The 17,104-nt window shown below is 44.7% G+C and overlaps 1 protein-coding gene across 1 annotated transcript; it reads left to right on the forward strand.

Annotated features, from left to right (window-relative positions):
* Positions 1-12,717: 12,717 nt before the first annotated feature.
* Positions 12,718-13,668, forward strand: LOC101556029 (olfactory receptor 12-like). The gene has a single exon (XM_004620645.2). The coding sequence runs from the start codon at positions 12,718-12,720 to the stop codon at positions 13,666-13,668; it is 951 nt and encodes a 316-aa protein (XP_004620702.2).
* Positions 13,669-17,104: the final 3,436 nt, after the last annotated feature.

The raw sequence follows: 17,104 nt of genomic DNA on the forward strand, positions 1-17,104 counted from the left end.
GGTATGTTTCATTGGGATGGTCTGAGGGGTGCAACCCTGGGAATGGAGGATTTTCCCCCTTCTTCCATTTATTCTTTCACCCATAATTATTGAAGATTATTCCCAAGACATGAATTTGATTCTATACTATTTTCTAGTTTTTTGACTTGGTATAGCCTCAATAACACTTGAAATAAAATTGATCAAAACACTAATTTAACTTTACTTTAGTCATGTTTGTGATAACTGCGTTGCTGTGTAAGAGATCTCCAGATGTTTTCCAACCTGCTAAAGTAGGTTGAATAGCAGCCCTTATACTAACAACCTCTCCTTGGCCTCCTTACATCAACCTCTGGGAGCTTCACTCTATCACTCAACTTTCTTTCTTTTTGTCAATTGAATCACCATGAGATATACCATTAAATTTGTCCATGATTGGGTCTCAGTCATTCAATGTTCCAATACCTGTCCCATCACCACCGCACAAATCCCACCACTAATGCCCCCAGTTCTTAAAAAAGACACAGGAAAACCATGTCCTGAAAAGATGTTTTGTTTTTGTTTTTGTATTTCTGGGGATGGAACCTGGGTCACCAGGTAAAGGTAAACACTCTACCCTTTGTGCTATTTCTCCAGCCGAGAAGAAGCCTTATTTTCAGTATTGAATTTAAAATGTAGTGCTGGAGTCAGAAGGAAGGTGCCTGTCACAGAGGCAGGGGGTGGTTGAGGTGGGAGTGATGGTTAGATACTGAGGTCTTAGTGGTGGAAAATACGCACTGGTGGAGGGATGGGTAGTTGGTCATTGTATGACGGAAACTCAATCATGAAAGCTTTGTAACCATATCTCACTGTGACTCATTTTTTTAAATTTATTTTATTGAATCACCAAGTGGAAAGTTACAAAGTTCTCAGGCTTATATCTCAGTTACACAATGATCAAACACCCATCCCTTCACCAGTGCCCCTATTCCACCACCAATAAAAACAAAAACAAAACAGAAACAAAAGCAAAAACAAACAAAAGAAAACAGTATACATCCCACCCCTCAACCCCCCAACCCCCCCCCCGTGCGTGAGTGATAATTTCACTTCCTTTTCTCTTTACCTTGATTACATTACAGATTTCAACACACAACTCACTATTGTTGTTAGAGTTTCAAAACAGACTCACTATTTTTGTTGGAATTTATCCCCCAAGAATACAGCTCTATTAACAAGGAAATATTTGATAATAAGTTTTCCACTGATGAGAATGAAGTGATAAAATGTCGCGCGGCCGTGGTAGCGGCCGCGCGGTTTACAATTTCTGTATTATAGTAATTAAGTCCGCAAAGATTTAAGTTGGAAAATGAATCATTTCCCTTCCTGGAACAGCATGTAGCCAAAGTTAGTTCACAGTCTCCATACATGGGTGCAAGCACTTGCTGGAACCCCAAATCCTAAAGCTGTCTGTGGTTCCCGCTCGTTCCACATCCACCGGCTGTGCAGAGGCACGGGCACCCGGCCGGAGCCGAGCACCGGCCCCGGTTGGGACTCTGTGACTCAATTTTTAAAATTCTGTCACTGTCACTGTCATCCCGTTGTTCGTCAATTTACTCAAGTGGACTCCAATAATGTCTCTATTCCTCCCAGCCCTGAGATTTTAGCAGCCTCTCGTTACTTGCCTTTCCCAATGATTGGAGGCTCTTTCAGGGTCAGGAGATTGAGACCTATCCTTACTGTTTTTGGTATATCGAATATGCCACGGGTAGCTTGCCAGGTTCTGCCTGTGTAATTTAAAAAATTAAAATCATGAATAACGAATCACAAAATCCCGTTAGTCTTCGATTTCTCGAGCGGGCTCAGTAACCTCTCCATTCGTCCTTTCCCTGAGATCTTAGAAGTCTCTCTCGACTCAGCCCTCCCAATGATGTCGCACTCGAGGCTCTTTCAGGGTCAGGGGAATGGGATCCAGCTTGTTACTGGATTTAGCATATGAATACACCATGGGAAGCTTGCAAGGCTTTTTTTTTGACAGCCTTGGAAAAAATTTAAAAATAAAAATAAAATGCAGTGCTGGCCGAGCCCTCGTCACCCTCTGCAGGACCTTGATCCAGTGCTTTCTGCCTAGAGCCAACAGGAATTGCTTTTCCCAAAGGGCCATTCAGCATTCCAGGCTCAGCCTGGAAATATTCTAGTCGGGGCAAATAAACCTGACATGCTCAGACTCAGAGAGAGAGAGAGAGAGAGAGAGAGAGAGAGAGAGAGAGAGAGCTCTCAGAGCTCCAAACAGCAGCCAGGGGGTCCCAACATTTCTACCTGAATGACTGTAATTGCCTTGAAATATTTTCTCTCACTTTAAGTGGCTTTAAGTGGAACCAAACTGGCCGGTTGCACTTGAGCATGGTGGTATTTGTGTATCCACAAAATAAATAAGAAGCCGTGGTGCTCTGTCACCGCCTGTATTCGGTGGTCTGGGGGCGTTTCTCCCACCACAGATGGCGGATGGCAATGACCAGATGAAGGAGGAAACGAGGGCCAGGCTGGCTGATGATCATTTGCACTTTATTCCAATCTCATCTCCCGCTGCTCACGTCCAGTCTCACCCAGTCCCGAGTTTCTCCTCCTCTTACCCACTCTTATAGCCAAAGTTATAGCCCAGATTGAGGGGTTCGGGTAGCAATTCCACATAGGTGTGGTCATACAATCAACAGATGTAAAGTCCTTCCTTCTCTTAGGACAACTCCCATCCAGCAAGATACCCACTAAGTGCAAAATACCATCTATGGGTGCGTTTCTACTTCCCTTAGTCCAAAAGCCATTAAAACATTCCATTCATCTTAATTCTACTACTTAGTAGCATTAGTCATTTTGTATGGACACAGTAAGAGATACATTAAGCTTATAGGATGGCTTTTCTGACACATCTCGCCCTAGATTCCAGAATATAGTCCTCAGGCCAGGTTAGTCCTTCCTCATTCTAGCAGGGTCCTTGTCCAGTCACTTTTCTTTGGGTCATACCATAGTTCATCCATGACCATGCTCTTAACTTATAGTTAAGTATTGTGACACTTTGGCCTGTCTCGTTTCGATGCCAGGGTAGCTCACAGCTTGCCCTGGGTCCATCCACTCCCTCGTCCGGACTGTGCTTTTTGGGTGCTAGGAACTAAAGGTAACTGAGACTTAAGTCAGGTAAATATGACAGACTCCCAGGAGTTAATATTATTCAGAGTCAATTAATCCCCAAGTTACAAAAGGAAAGCTCTAACTGTCTTGCGGTGTCTATGCAAAAAGGACATTGCTCTAAAGTAATTATGCAGAAGACATAAAGGAAAGAGAAAAGCATTATTTTACTTAGAAATACAGAATTCAGAGTCCTCAGAAGAATCTGACCTTACAAGTCATATTTTCTGAATTAGGCATATAGGTGATTAATCGATGTGGGATGGGAAGCAGAGCACAGAGAAGAAGTTACAGATAAACACAGAAGAATGGGAGTGTCGCAAGAGCATTGTGATGAGAATAACCAAATAAACATAAGCTCTCTGCGGCAAGGGAGAAAGGACAAACCAATGTTATCCTACAGGCACCCACATGGGCTCCGAAGCTCACGGAGCTACAGCAGCTCTCATAGGTATGGACGCAGTTTAGCCACAGTAGTCACGTCCACACCCCAAAGTTGCCACCCTCTTAAAAAAAGCGGCTCTAGCCTTACCTTCCCAATAAGAGTGCGAACGCCCTGGACAAATAGGCTGACTCTGGCACCTGTACTGCAAACCATAATGCACCAAAGGGGAGAGAGAGACAGAGAGAGAGAGAGAGGCAGAGAGAGAGGGGAATGTTGCCTGCAATAGGAAGAAGGGGTTTGGGGGATGGTGGGTGGGAAACGGGGGGCATTTGTGCTGGGAAATGTCCACTGGTGGAGGAACAATAATTTAGTATTTTAAGTTCTTATAAGCCATCTTGACTTATTCCAGTTCGACTCGGCTCAGAGCTAACTTTAGCATTTGTGGTAGGTGCCTGTGAACCTGTTCATAGGGCCCTATCCCCTCCCAGAAACTTTGGGGCAAAACTGCCATTTGTGGGACCCTAAGGCTGAGCGCTCTGTTCTTCGTGGGCCTGCAGTGCCAGGGGCCACCACCAAGTCCAGCAGAGAAGTGCGTGGACCCGCAGGGCTGCACTCGCTGAACCAAGGGTCGTGTGGTGCTGAGACTGAGCCAGGGTCAGACACGGAGATGTCCTGTCTCCATTCTCTAGAATCTCCTAGTCCTCTGACTTTATGCGTATGTAGGTTGGTCATTCTCTGCAGAGACTGTTGGGAGTGTCTTGCAACGTTTTCCAGATACGAGTCAACCCTGGGCTTGATCTGTGCTTCATCGTCCATTGAGTCGGCCTTCATACCAATGCCACGTTGGTTTCTCCCTGTAGCTTGGGATATGTTTGGAATCTGACTGTGAGGCCTCCGGCAAAGTTTCTCTCTGTCTAACAGTTATTATGTGCTTTTGGGAATACCAAGATTCTACGTGAGATGCCCACATTCCTCCAACCCCGCCATGGAAGTCCATCTACTGGCCCAGCTGCAGAGACTCCTAACTAATCTCAAATGAGATCAAATAGACACAAACATTTCTTAGATGCCATGGTCCTTAGCTGAGAACCGGGGAGAGCTTGGGCGAGGCTGGGCCACGTCCCAGCCCTGCGAAGCCCCTTCAGCCATACCCACACCCCAACAGCTGCTGCCAACCCACGCTGGTCTCCACCTCACCAAGGAGCTCCGCAGAGACTCCAACCTGCTGGGACTTTCAGGTACACCGGGCTTTCTGTGGGCGAGAGCGCTGGGCATCCTCGGAGTGGGGACAGGCGACCTCCTCCCACGCCCCCATGCTTCCAGAAGCCCCGGAAACCACAGCAACATTCAGCCACTGCTGCCATGTAAACTCACTGCCTATTAAATGTCTGAATTTTTTGGATACATCTCCAAACTCTATAAAACTAACGTCCCAGTTGACGCCCTCAGATTGGATGGGACTGTAACACAGAAGCCAACTGAGCTCCATTAATAAAAACATGAACACAGAAGGTTTGAGTCAGCAACCACAGCATCAATAAACCTCAGACAAGGACCTAATGTCCCCCTGGTGAGATACAACAATTTTCACAAACTTTCTTTGACAGAAGTATTTTTCGGTAATTCCATTAGCCATTTCGTGGCAACATGTTGGGGATGGACTGAGCTATCAGGGCAAGCCCATGTAGATTGTACCTTACTACAGACAGGAACACTTTCCCGCTTCAAGCTGCCTTCAGTAAATAATTTCAGTATATTAAAGGGGAAGTTTTCCTTTTCTCACAGAAGCCTGGCTGGTCTTTGACATGCAGATCTCAAGTGCTAGCCAGGCCTGATCTTTGACATTGTAGATTTTAAGCTCAAGCCCAGCCTAGACTTTGGGATGTAGATTTCAGGTGTGGCCCAGTTTGTATTTGGAATGTGGATTTCAGGTGCAGCCCAGCCTTGTCTTTGGGATGTAAATCCAAGTGCTTTTAGCCCAAGAAAGATTTCCCTTTTGGTTTTGTATCTTCTTTGGGAGGCCAAAATTACTGGCCTGCAGATGCAAGGAAACAATGCATATTCTACTGCCTCAATGTTCTTCCTGTAACTTCTTTTGATGCCTTTGGTGACATCACTGCATTTCGCCCTTTAGAGGTACCATGATCAATTACAGGAGATCACGAGGCTCTCTATTTTGTCACATAAGAACCTTCACACTTCATGACATACATTTCTTCCGAGTTCCTTGTCTCAGCACCTCCGACCACACAAATATTCACGCAACAGTAACAAGCTAAATAAATAAATTGTTTGGGGACTGCTATGGGACAGGCTTGAGGGATTGTCTAGAAAATGGAGACAAAAGTGGAGGGAAGGTGACAGAGCTGGTGGGACAGGGCTGGAATATTGAATGCCTGTAACAAATGAACAACTTTGTAAACCATGGCGCTTGAATAACGTGGGAAAACAATTCTATGTGAAAGGAGGTACATTTTCTCTTTGTGTGTAAGATAATATTGTCATTTTGATGTGAATTGAATTGGTTGTTTAATTCTTTGGATAGTATTGTCTACCATCATCCACAATCAAACTGGATAATTTTCCGTTATTCTAATCATGTAAAAATTGACAACGTACTTTTCAGTGTACAAGTATTTTATCTCTTTAATTGTTTCAGAAGTTTATTATTTTTGAATCCATTATAAGAGAAATTTCTATTTTTTTAAAAATGTAATGCTAGCATAAAAATAAACTGATATTGATGTTTGTGTTTTTCATCTTCAAGTTTGTTAGGAATGAAATAAGTTTTGAAGTCTTAGGGGATTTCCACACATAAGCTCATAGAATGTAGATTAGTTTTTTAAAAGCCTTTAATTTCTTTTTTTCAATAAATTTTATTGGATCACCATGAGATAGTTACAAACTTTCATGATTACATTTCAGTCATACAATGCTCAAGCACCGGTGTGCGTTTTTCACCGCCATTGTTCCCAGTGTCCCTCCCGCCACCATGGCCTCATCCTACCGCCTGCGTCTGTGGCAGGTACACTTCTTTTTACTCTATCTCTAATTCTGGGCATTATGATTTGCAATACAGATACTAAGCGGGCATCATGTTTGGTTCTTAGTCTACTGTAGGATAACATTGGGTTTGTCCTTTTAGCCTTGCCGTAGGGAACTTAGTTTACCTTAGAGCAATGGACTTTCTGTATGGACACAGGAAGACAGTTAATATTATGCTTTGTAACTTGGGAGCTGATTGACTCCAATAATATTTACTCCTTGGCATTTTTTTCTCCACTCAGTTGCCCTTATTTCCTAACACTCCAAAAGCAGGGTCCCGATAAGGGACAGAATGTGAGCAAGGGCAAGCTGTGAGCTACTCTGGCATTGAAATGGGCCAGGCCAAAGTGCCACAATACTCAACTATAAGTTGAGAGCATGATCATAGACAAATGTTGTCATGATCCAAAAGTAATGACAAGACTAAGTCCCTGCTGGGATTAGGAAGACTAACCTGACCTGAGGACTGTGGTCTGGAATATATAGTGATATGTCCTCAGAAAGAACCAAACTTTAAGTTTGATACATCTCTTACTGTGTCCATAGAGAGTGTCCATACAGACTGACATTGCTAGAAATATTAGAAGTAGATTTACTACAACTATTTAAATGGATTACTAGCTGAGGAAGGAAGAAAAGGGCACACCCTCACACACCCTTGTTTGGACCCCACTCTTGAGAGGATCTCCTAGTAATCTGGAGTATTCTCCTTAGATGAGATTTTTGGTAATCTCCTTGAGAAATGGTCTTACCCTTCCTTGTTGATTTGTTAATGTTCAACCCACCTTTGTGTCACCATCCTATGTGATTGCTATATAAACTAAGACTGTGGGAGACAGCAAGGACGGTGACAGCAGAGACAGAAGAGGAGACAGCAGGACACAGACAGAGGCAGCAGGACACAAACAGAAGAAGACACAGCAAGGAGAAGACACAGATTCGAGGGAGAAAGACAGAGGCAAGAGAGAAGACACAGAAGCAGAGACAGAGAGAGGTCGAAAGAGACCAGAGGAGAGACTACAGAGACAGAGGCAGACAGAGAGACAGACAGAAGAGAGCACAGTGGCACACACAGAAGCAGAGCACAAGGAGGAGCCATCCCAATCCAGTCCATACCCAGTGGCTCAAGAGCACTGAATGAGAGTGGCGCGGCGAGAGAGAACCACCCCGAAAGCCCACAAACAACAGAACACAACACACACATAATCATCACCCCCACCCGCACATGCACCTTTGTAATTTTTTACAGTCTACTTTCAGCAATTATCTGCCATCCTGAGCATTCCCTCCAACCATCACTTACTTAGTGGTCCCTTCTCCATCCCTACCTTTTCCCCTAGCACATGAGCCCAGCTTCCAAACACTGATGTGATCCTCCTGGCCCTTGTCTCTACTGTCCTTGTCCTTAGGTGTTAGTGTCATAATATGCTACTTTATATTCCAATGCAGTCATTCTATGTCTGTTGCTCTCTTCCTGACTCATTTCACTTACATGATACTCTCCATATCCATCCACTTATATGCAAATTTCATGATTTCATCTCTTCTAACAGCTGCAGAGTATTCCATTGTGTAGATGTACCACAGTTTCTTTAATCAGTCATCTGTTCTCAGGCACTTGAGATTTTTCCAGATTATGGCTATTGTGAACAGTGCTGCAATAAACATACAAGTGCAGATGTCATTTATTTGTGTTCTTTTGCATCACTGGGATATATTCCCAGGAGTCATATTGCTAGGTTATGTGGGAGCTCAATTCCTAGTTTTTGGAGGAATGTCCATATTGTTTTATAAAAAGGCTGGACCAGTCGGCATTCCCTCCAATAATGAATGAGTCCCTTTCTCTCCGCATCTGTGCCAGCACTGGTTGTTCTTGTTCTTATTGATGTGGGCCAGTTTCTGTGGTGTGAGATGATATCTCACTTTTGTTTTGATTTGCATTACCCTGATGATTAGTGATGTAGAGAATTTTTTATGTGCCTTTTGGCTATTTGAATTTATCCATGAGGAAGTTTCTGTTGATTTTCTCTTCCCACTTTTTGATGGGGTTGGAGGATTTTTCTTGTAAAGATCTGCCAGTGTCTTGTATATCCTGGATAGTAAGCCCCTATCTAATGGGTAAACATTTTTTTCCAATTCCAGGGCTCTTTCTGTATTTTAGTCATTATTTCTTTTGAGGTGCAGACACTGAGAGGTCATCGTGTTTGGTTCATTACCTACTTTTGGCACACATCTCCCATCACGACTGATTCCTCCAGCCATTATTTTCTTAGTGATACTTTCTCTATTCCATCTGCCTTCTCCCCTCTGCTCATAAAGCAGTCTTCCAGCTATGGGGCAGCCATGGACTTTTGAGTATTGATTTTGTTGTGTGAATATTCGTTCAGTCATATATGCTGAGACAATGAACATGAGAGAAATTATTTTCACAGAGGGTCAGGTAAAGCGTCCTGAGATCTCCTTTTATTATCATCCTACTGTACACACCTCTAAAGGGCTCAATACAGTGAGGTCATCAGTAAAGAAGCTACAAGAAGAACATGCAAAGCCAAAAGCTTTTCTGCATACTACAAACAAACAGGTTAAGTACCTCAGATCTACATAGTGAAAACAAATAGGAGAAGTACCTGAGATCTGCATACTGAAACAAAAAGACTAAGTACTGAGATCTGTGAGAAGAGAAAGACTGACTCTTCTGGTATACTGAAATTTATGTTATTTACTCCCCCTTGATGGTTCACCACCTCATCGTGGTGAGGGGGTGGCAAAGGTGCCAACTGGTGAAGATTGAACCAACAGGTGCTGCCCAGAGATGCAGGCAGGTGCAGGGTGGAACTTCTTGTATCGACCGTGTCGATCTGGCCAGTACTTTTTGTATGTGAGCAACACGTCCATGCACAAGGTGTGTGGCATGTTTGTCAGCATGCAGATTGTTACAACATGCCACCTGCATGGCAGAGCCTGGCAAGCTACCCACGGAATATTCGATATGCCAAAAACAATAACAAAAATGGACCTAATTCCCCTGACCCTAGAAGAGTCCCCAATACGGCAGCATTGAGAAGGATGAGCAAGGAGAGGCTGCTAAAATCTAATAACACAAAACATTAGTCACGAAGCACGAATGACGACCAACTTCGACCGTGTGGAAAAGTCGGACTGCACCTGGATCTCACCAAGACAATGTTCATGAGAAACAGACTAGTTCCTGATATTCCATTTGCTCTCAACAGAACAAATATCTCTGAATGCAGCAATTATGTGTACCTAAATTGAGAACTCAACATGACGAACGACCTGGCACCTGAACTGTGCAGGGGAAGAGAGCGGCGTAGAACGCCTTCAAGAAAATTGAAGAAGTTGTTAAGAGAACAAAGAATCTCCAGCTCCAGGCACATCTTTTAGACTCCATGTTCTTCCTGCACTAACATATGCCTCAGATATCCTGAACTAACATGTGCCTGGGTCCTACGAAAACAGGATAAGAGCTCTATTCGGGTTTCCCAAGAGGAATCGAAAGAGCAATGCTTGGAATATCACATTTCACTCAAGTGAGAGAAGAAATCTGAAGTTCCAACCTCCGTTGATGATCGAGAATCAGAGACACTGTCTCATTTGCCAAGGTGTAAAAAATCAGATGGGTCAGACGTGTAATGCGATTTGGAGACCACCCCTGGACTAGAGCTGTTACCGACTGGATTCCACGGGACATCAAAAGAACACATGGAAGCCCACCTAGGAGATGGTCAGACTTCTTCATCAAGACCCTGAATGAATAGTTTGAGGCTCCTCGAGTTCCTGGGTGAGCCGACACCATTGGGCTACACGAGCGCACGACAGGGACGAATGGAGACATTGCTGGCGTCCGCAGAAGCAAATCAATGAGCAACAGGATGACAAGTGATACAAGTGATTCAAGTATTTTAGACCATTCACAAGATCAATTCAAACTGGACCAAAGACCTCGGTATAAGACACAGTTCATAAAACAAAATGAGTAAAACATAAGAAGAACACTTTAGAATTTGGATCTCAAAGGTGATTTAATGATATCATTCCACCTGCCAAGACAACAGATACAAAAATAAATAAATGAAACAACATAAGTTTAAAAGTTCCTTTATTGCAAAAGAAACATGAGCAAAATGAAAAGACACCCTACTGAATAGGAGAAAATATATATGCACAACACGTCAGATGAAATGTCACTGTCCAGAAGTACAAAGCACTCACAAAGATCAACAACAGTAAACCCAGTAAGCCCATCAATGGGAGAGAAAGGCAACAGACACACTCTGAGGAAGGGAGAGGACCAGGGGGCAAGGAAAAGGATGCTGTGTTTTGATGATAAGTAACATGCTCTCAGGTAAATAAAAATTAGGTGACAACAAATTCATTAATTTTCTTAACATAAGTCAGCATTCCAGTACTTAACAGTTCATCTTTTTTTTCTCTCCAGGAGGTGATACAAAGCTTTGCTGGTCACTGTTGGGTGCCCCAGGAAGCCCTGGAATTAGTCAGGCAGAATCTGTCCCTGGGGAGGGGAGGTCACTGCCTTCCTGCCCTTCCTAATTTGCTTTCTCCTCCTTCTGATACAGTGAGACTGTCACTCAAGCAGATCTGGGATGACAGAACAGCCCCCACCACTAACAGTCTCAGCCCCCAGCCCTGACACTGGGCCACACCATCTGCTCTGAGATGGGACAGTTGTCCTCATTGTTGGGGCTGCATGTGGCACATTCCACTCTGCATTGTGAAATTCAGAGTAACCATGTGAACCAGCAAAGCCAAGAGTAAAGTAGTGATGTGAGACTTAGTCTCCATGACAATCCCTTCCCCTCCGTCAGATGTGTGTTCACATGTGAGATTCTTTCATTGTGAAAATCAGCAACATCAGCTCCAGAGTCCTAAAGTATAGAGTCAGGCTGTTCTGACAACACACTGAGCATCTTCCTTAAAAGAACAAGTGTGGGATGTTGTCGCAGAGTTCCGTGGGCACACCCTAGCAGGCCACCACATCTGCGTGGTGTCTAGCCTCCTCACCATGGCCAGGGATCCACTGTGTCACTCAACACCAGGCCTTTCTGTTGCCTTTTTCTCTCTAGTTGGTCCCACGGGGATGCTGACGGTGCCCAGCCTCCTTCTCAACACTGGGGCTGGGAATCGGGGACAGTGGGTCACAGGACTCGGGACCCAGGGAGCCAGAGCCCAGAGCCTGCAGACACCCTGCCCCGCCTAATTGGCCACTGGAGGCCTCTGGTCCCTCTGGACAGGGGAGACTCTTCACTCCAGTGGCCGAGTGTGTCTGCTGCAGGGACGCTGAGCCACACACAGCCGGTCCTACCTCAGCAGGAGAAGCAGCACACAAGCCTCCAACGTGTCCCGTGTCCCTGCAGTGCGGAGACTGGAGCAGAGGGAAGGCCCAGTTCCTGCCCCATCTGAGCATCCCACCGAAAGCCCCCAGCTGTCCTGAGACACCTCTGAAGGTGAGGGCAGGGGCAGCGGGGCTGTGCAGACAGGAAGCCCTCGGGAGTGGTGACCATGGCCCCGAGCTGGCCTCTGTGCCCGCGGATGAACCAGGGCCAACACAGTAAGGCTCAGTGACAAGAATAGAGGAGATTGTGGGTCAGCCAGGCAGACACACCTCTCCATACCAGCTAGCAAGCATTGGGGCCAGCTCTCCCCAGGCTCTGCTGAAGGTGCAGTCAGCACCCGCCCAGTCTGCGGGCAGTGGGTGCTCAGACACCTTTTCTCAAAAGCATTCAGGGTGGGCAGAGGTGGATGAGGCCTCTCAGGGGCGGGCTGTCATCTCCTCATCCCTGCCTAGAAAACACATCCTGACCTGGTCTCCCGTGAGTGCTCAGCACTGCAGCTGTGACACCCCCTCCCGGCAGCACCAGCTCGGTGTCTCCAGGGAAGGAGCCTGCATCCTTGCGGTCCCTCATCGCACATTCTTGCCTTTCAGGTCAGTTGGAATCATCTGGAGGGCCAACGATGATTTGGGAACCACTCAGATAGTGTGACCTTGGCACGTAAGGGATCTTGTGTTCCAGGGACAGAATGACCTTGAGACACTGATTTACCCCCTTCCCCATGCCCTACCTCCTCACTGCCACCTACCCCGAACCCACCGCCCACCCCGGGCCATGATGGCCCGCAGACACGGCAATCTCTCAGCAGCGCCTCTGCAGGACTTTGTGCTGGTGGGCTTCGAGGGAGGCCCGGAGACCCAGGCCCTGCTCTTTGTTGTCATCCTGGCCCTGTACACAGTGACCGTCCTGGGGAACCTCACTATGATCGTGGTCATCACCTGGGATGCCCGCCTGCACTCCCCCATGTACTTCTTCCTCCAGAACCTGTCCTTCCTGGACCTGTGCTACTCATCTGCCATCGCCCCCCAAACCCTGGTCAACTTCTTCTCCTCCTCCAAGGCCATTACCTTTGCTGGCTGTGCTGCCCAGTTCTTCTGCTTCTCCTTTTTTGGTACCACTGAGGTTTTGCTCCTGGCCGTGATGGCCTATGACCGCTTCATGGCCATCTGCAGCCCCCTGCGCTACCCCGTCACCATGCATCCCTCAGCCTGTGCCCGCCTGGTGCTGATCTGCTACTGCGGAGGCCTCTTCAACACCTCCATGCAGACAGGCTTCACGTTCAGCCTCCCCTTCTGCGGCTCCAACCGCATCAACCACTTCTTCTGTGACGTGCCGCCCCTACTCCAGCTGGCCTGCGCCGACACGGCGCTCAATGAGCTGGTGATGTTTGGCATCTGTGGGCTCATCATTGTGGGCACCATGGCTGTGATCCTTGTCTCCTACGGCTACATCACCGTGACCATCCTCAGGATGCACTCGGGCATGGGCAGGCACAAGCTCTTCTCCACCTGTGGCTCCCACATGACAGCCGTGGCCCTTTTCTACGGCACTGCCTTTGTCATGTATGCCCAGCCGGGGGCCGTGGAGTCCATGGATCAGGGCAAAGTGATCTCTGTGTTCTACACACTGGTCATCCCGATGCTCAACCCCCTCATCTACAGTCTTCGGAACAAGGATGTGAAGGAGGCCCTTTGGCGCTTGGGGCAGAAGCACACGGGGCCCTGAGGTAGGGTGGCCCGAGTTACTTTTAAAGGTAACTTTGAAATATACATTAGGGTTTGTCTCTGGGATCCCCATTCTATTTCACCGACCAGTGAGTCTGTCTGTTCACTGACACCCTATTATTTTCTTTTGTTTCTTGTAGCTTTGGAATGTGTTTAAAATTTGAAATATGAGACTCCAGTTAAGTTTTCTATCAGTGGCTTTTACTACCAAGGTACTAAGGTTCTATACGAATTATAGAATATACAGCTTTCTTTGTTATAGATAATGTATTTTGATATTGATTGCGCTAAAACTGAGATTTTCTTATGTACAATTGCCTGCCGTCTGTCACCAAAAACACTGAATATCTTTCCATTTATGCAGTGGTCTCATTTTTCTTGACAATATTTTACAGTTTTCAATGGACAAATCTTTTTCTTCTTAGCTAAAGTTTAGTCCCTAATATTTTATTCTCTTTTGAGGTTTTGTAGAAGGAACTGCTATCTTTATTTCTTTTAAAGTTCTCGTTGCTAGTGTATTTAAAAACATAACAACATTGATGCTGATCTTTCTACTTTAGTCACTGTCACTGTCACTGTCATCCCGTTGCTTGAGCAGGCACCAGTACTGTCTCCATTGTGAGACTTATTGTTACTGTTTTTGGCATGTGGAATATGCCACGGGTAGCTTGCCAGGCTCTGCCGTTGGGGTGAGATACTCTTGTTAGCTTGCTGGGATCTCCGAGAGGGGTGGAGGAATTGAACTTTAGTAAATTTGAGAAATGCAATGAAATTTTTTGTGCATTAGTTTGGGTTTTCCACATCTAAGATCTTATCTCATCTGGAGATTATCTTTTCAAGTTTGATTCATTTTCGTTATCTAATTATTTTGATTTAAACATTCAATTTTCTGTGCATTGAATTATTGAGAGAAGACACCGTTGTCTTGTTAGAGGACAAGTTTGCAGTCATCAGCCAGCTATTGGATATGTGGTGGCAGTGGTTCCCATAGGAGTTCTGTGATTTTGAAGTGTTTCCTCTCTCCCTCTTCTTCAGGTGTTTTCATATTATGCAGTTGTATTAAATTTCTCCAAATACTTTTCTACATTACCTTAGTTATCATGCTTTTCTCTTCATGCTTTTTACGTGCAGTATGTTACATTCATTGATTTTAAAATATAGAAATCTGATAATAGTGTTTACTTCCATGCTGACCAGTGATAGTCTCTACTCACACAAATACATATTCTCACTCTTCTCTCAGGTCTCTCTCCTTACATATGTGCATACGGAGATGTGTATGGTGTGTATGTAATAATATGTGTGTCTTACTCAGTTATAATTACAAATGTCTGATTATATGTATATCTTTTTATACATTTTATATGAAGACTTTAGTCATCATTAAAAGAGTGTTGGGTAGGAATGAGACTGATTTTTTTCATCAACTTGATCTAAAATTCACAGAGAAAAGTTTCCTAATAATTAGCCACGCTCTCAGACTTAGAAGATTGAAGTTACATTGAAAGTTCTCTTACATCAACTTGGTATCTTTTCATCCTGTTTTTAAAAGCATCACCAAACATATTTCATTAAAAATAGCTTCCATATTCACCCTGGGCACTCCAATAGCGCACCGTAGTTCAAGAGTAAGAAATCTACAGAAGTACCCTTGTCCAATATAGTCCCAACGATTTTCACTTTACAAAGTAGCCATTCTAACAACTCTTTGAATTCAAATCTCATGACCAACATGGAAGTTAGCTGATTGATTCTAAAAGTGAGATGTGGCGGGTTTCCAGGACTACAGCTGTGGGTAAGTGAAATCTACTGGGTCCAAGTAGTGTTGCATAGCCTAAGACTTGAACTGTCACGCACTGAGTATCACTGGAAGAAATTCCCAACTCCCCAGTTGCATGGCTTAGTAGACCCTGCAGAAAAAATCTCAATAGTTAACCATATTTTATAATAGTTGGACATGAATATTGGTGAGTGATGCATTCTAGAAAAAGTTTTTAAGAAAAACTTAAAGTAAACAAAGCACAATATTCTTAAAAGCAAGTGTGCTCCAATTGGCTCAGAACAATCTTTAAAAAGTTCAGAAACTCAGGACTGGAGCAATAGCACAGCTCGTAGGGTGTTTGCCTTACACGCGGCCGACCCGGGTTCGATTCCCAGCATCCCATATGGTCCCCTGAGCACCGCCAGGGGTGATTCCTGAGTGCAGAGTCAGGAGTAACCCCTGTGCATTGCCGGGTGTGACCCAAAAAGCAAAAAAAAAAGTTCAGGAGCTCAAGATTTTAACATTAAAATTAATAAATTGAAAGTTGACTCTAGATTTTAAGCTAAACAATGAAATTTTACAATGATAAGAACAGAAATGACTAGAAAGGATGTTAAGTAATGATTCTCCCACAGCATATTATTTCTCCTTTATTTAACTGTCAATGAGGTACTTAGCAACCAAATAGTCACCGAAGTTTTGTTCTTTCACTAATTACATTTCCCTTATCAAAAATGACCCGGTTTTCATAAAGCCATCCCTTCATTATATGAGGCATGCTTATTTCTTCATCTCTAGGGATTCAAATCCCTAGAGCTAGTGTAGGTGATTCACTACTAATACTTATTCAATGTTCCAATAATGCTACTGTCACTGTCACTGTTACTGTCATCCCGTTGCTCATCAATTTGCTCGAGCAGGCACCAGTACCATCTCCATTGTGAGACTTGTTGTTACTGTTTTTGGCATATCAAATACACCAGGAGAGCTTGCCAGGCTCTGCCACATGGGCAAAATACTCTCGGTAGCTTGCCAGGCTCTCTTAGAAGGGCGTAGGAATTGAACCCAGATCAGTCGCCTGCAAGGCAAACGCCCTACCCGCTGTGCTCTCACTCCAGCCCCAATAATGCTACACTTGTGAAAATTAAATTTTGTTAAATAAAAATAAAGCTTTATACTGGTTGAAAAAATTAAAGTAGGATGTGCCATGTGGAGAAGCTTTCGAAAGACTTATTAAAAAGACAGGAGAAAGGCATGTCCCGAAACGAAGCCTTATTTAGGGTGTTGTAGTAATCAAAACTGCCCTGCCAATAGTTAATTGATCAGTAAACTACATAGTCTGAAAATACTTTGAGAGCTAATGAGGATTCTTCAGTAGCAACAAAATGTAAAGGGAAATGAAACAGTATAGATCTAACACGCCCAGCCAAAGAGGCCCTCCTGCATTGCTGACTGTCCTCCACAGGGCAGCCACGAGAGTGAGAACTGACCCAACCAGTGGACAAAGAAAAAAGTTTATAAGATGCAATTGCCCAACCGATGAACAGTCAAAAGCAGAGTGATCCGTGCATGATGATTTATCCTCTTATTCCTATAGAAGTCGTGGTTGTAGACAGACCAGACACAAGGGTTTGAGGATAAACTAGAAACAAGAGGAGAAGGGTCAACATGCAGA

The sequence above is a fragment of the Sorex araneus genome, chromosome X, assembly GCF_027595985.1.
Source record: "Sorex araneus isolate mSorAra2 chromosome X, mSorAra2.pri, whole genome shotgun sequence".
NCBI classification, from domain to species: Eukaryota; Metazoa; Chordata; class Mammalia; order Eulipotyphla; family Soricidae; genus Sorex; species Sorex araneus.

What these genes read in the sequence shown, in the direction of transcription:
- LOC101556029 (XM_004620645.2), top strand. Translation starts at nt 12,718, where the DNA reads ATGATGGCCCGCAGACACGGCAATCTCTCAGCAGCGCCTCTGCAGGAC.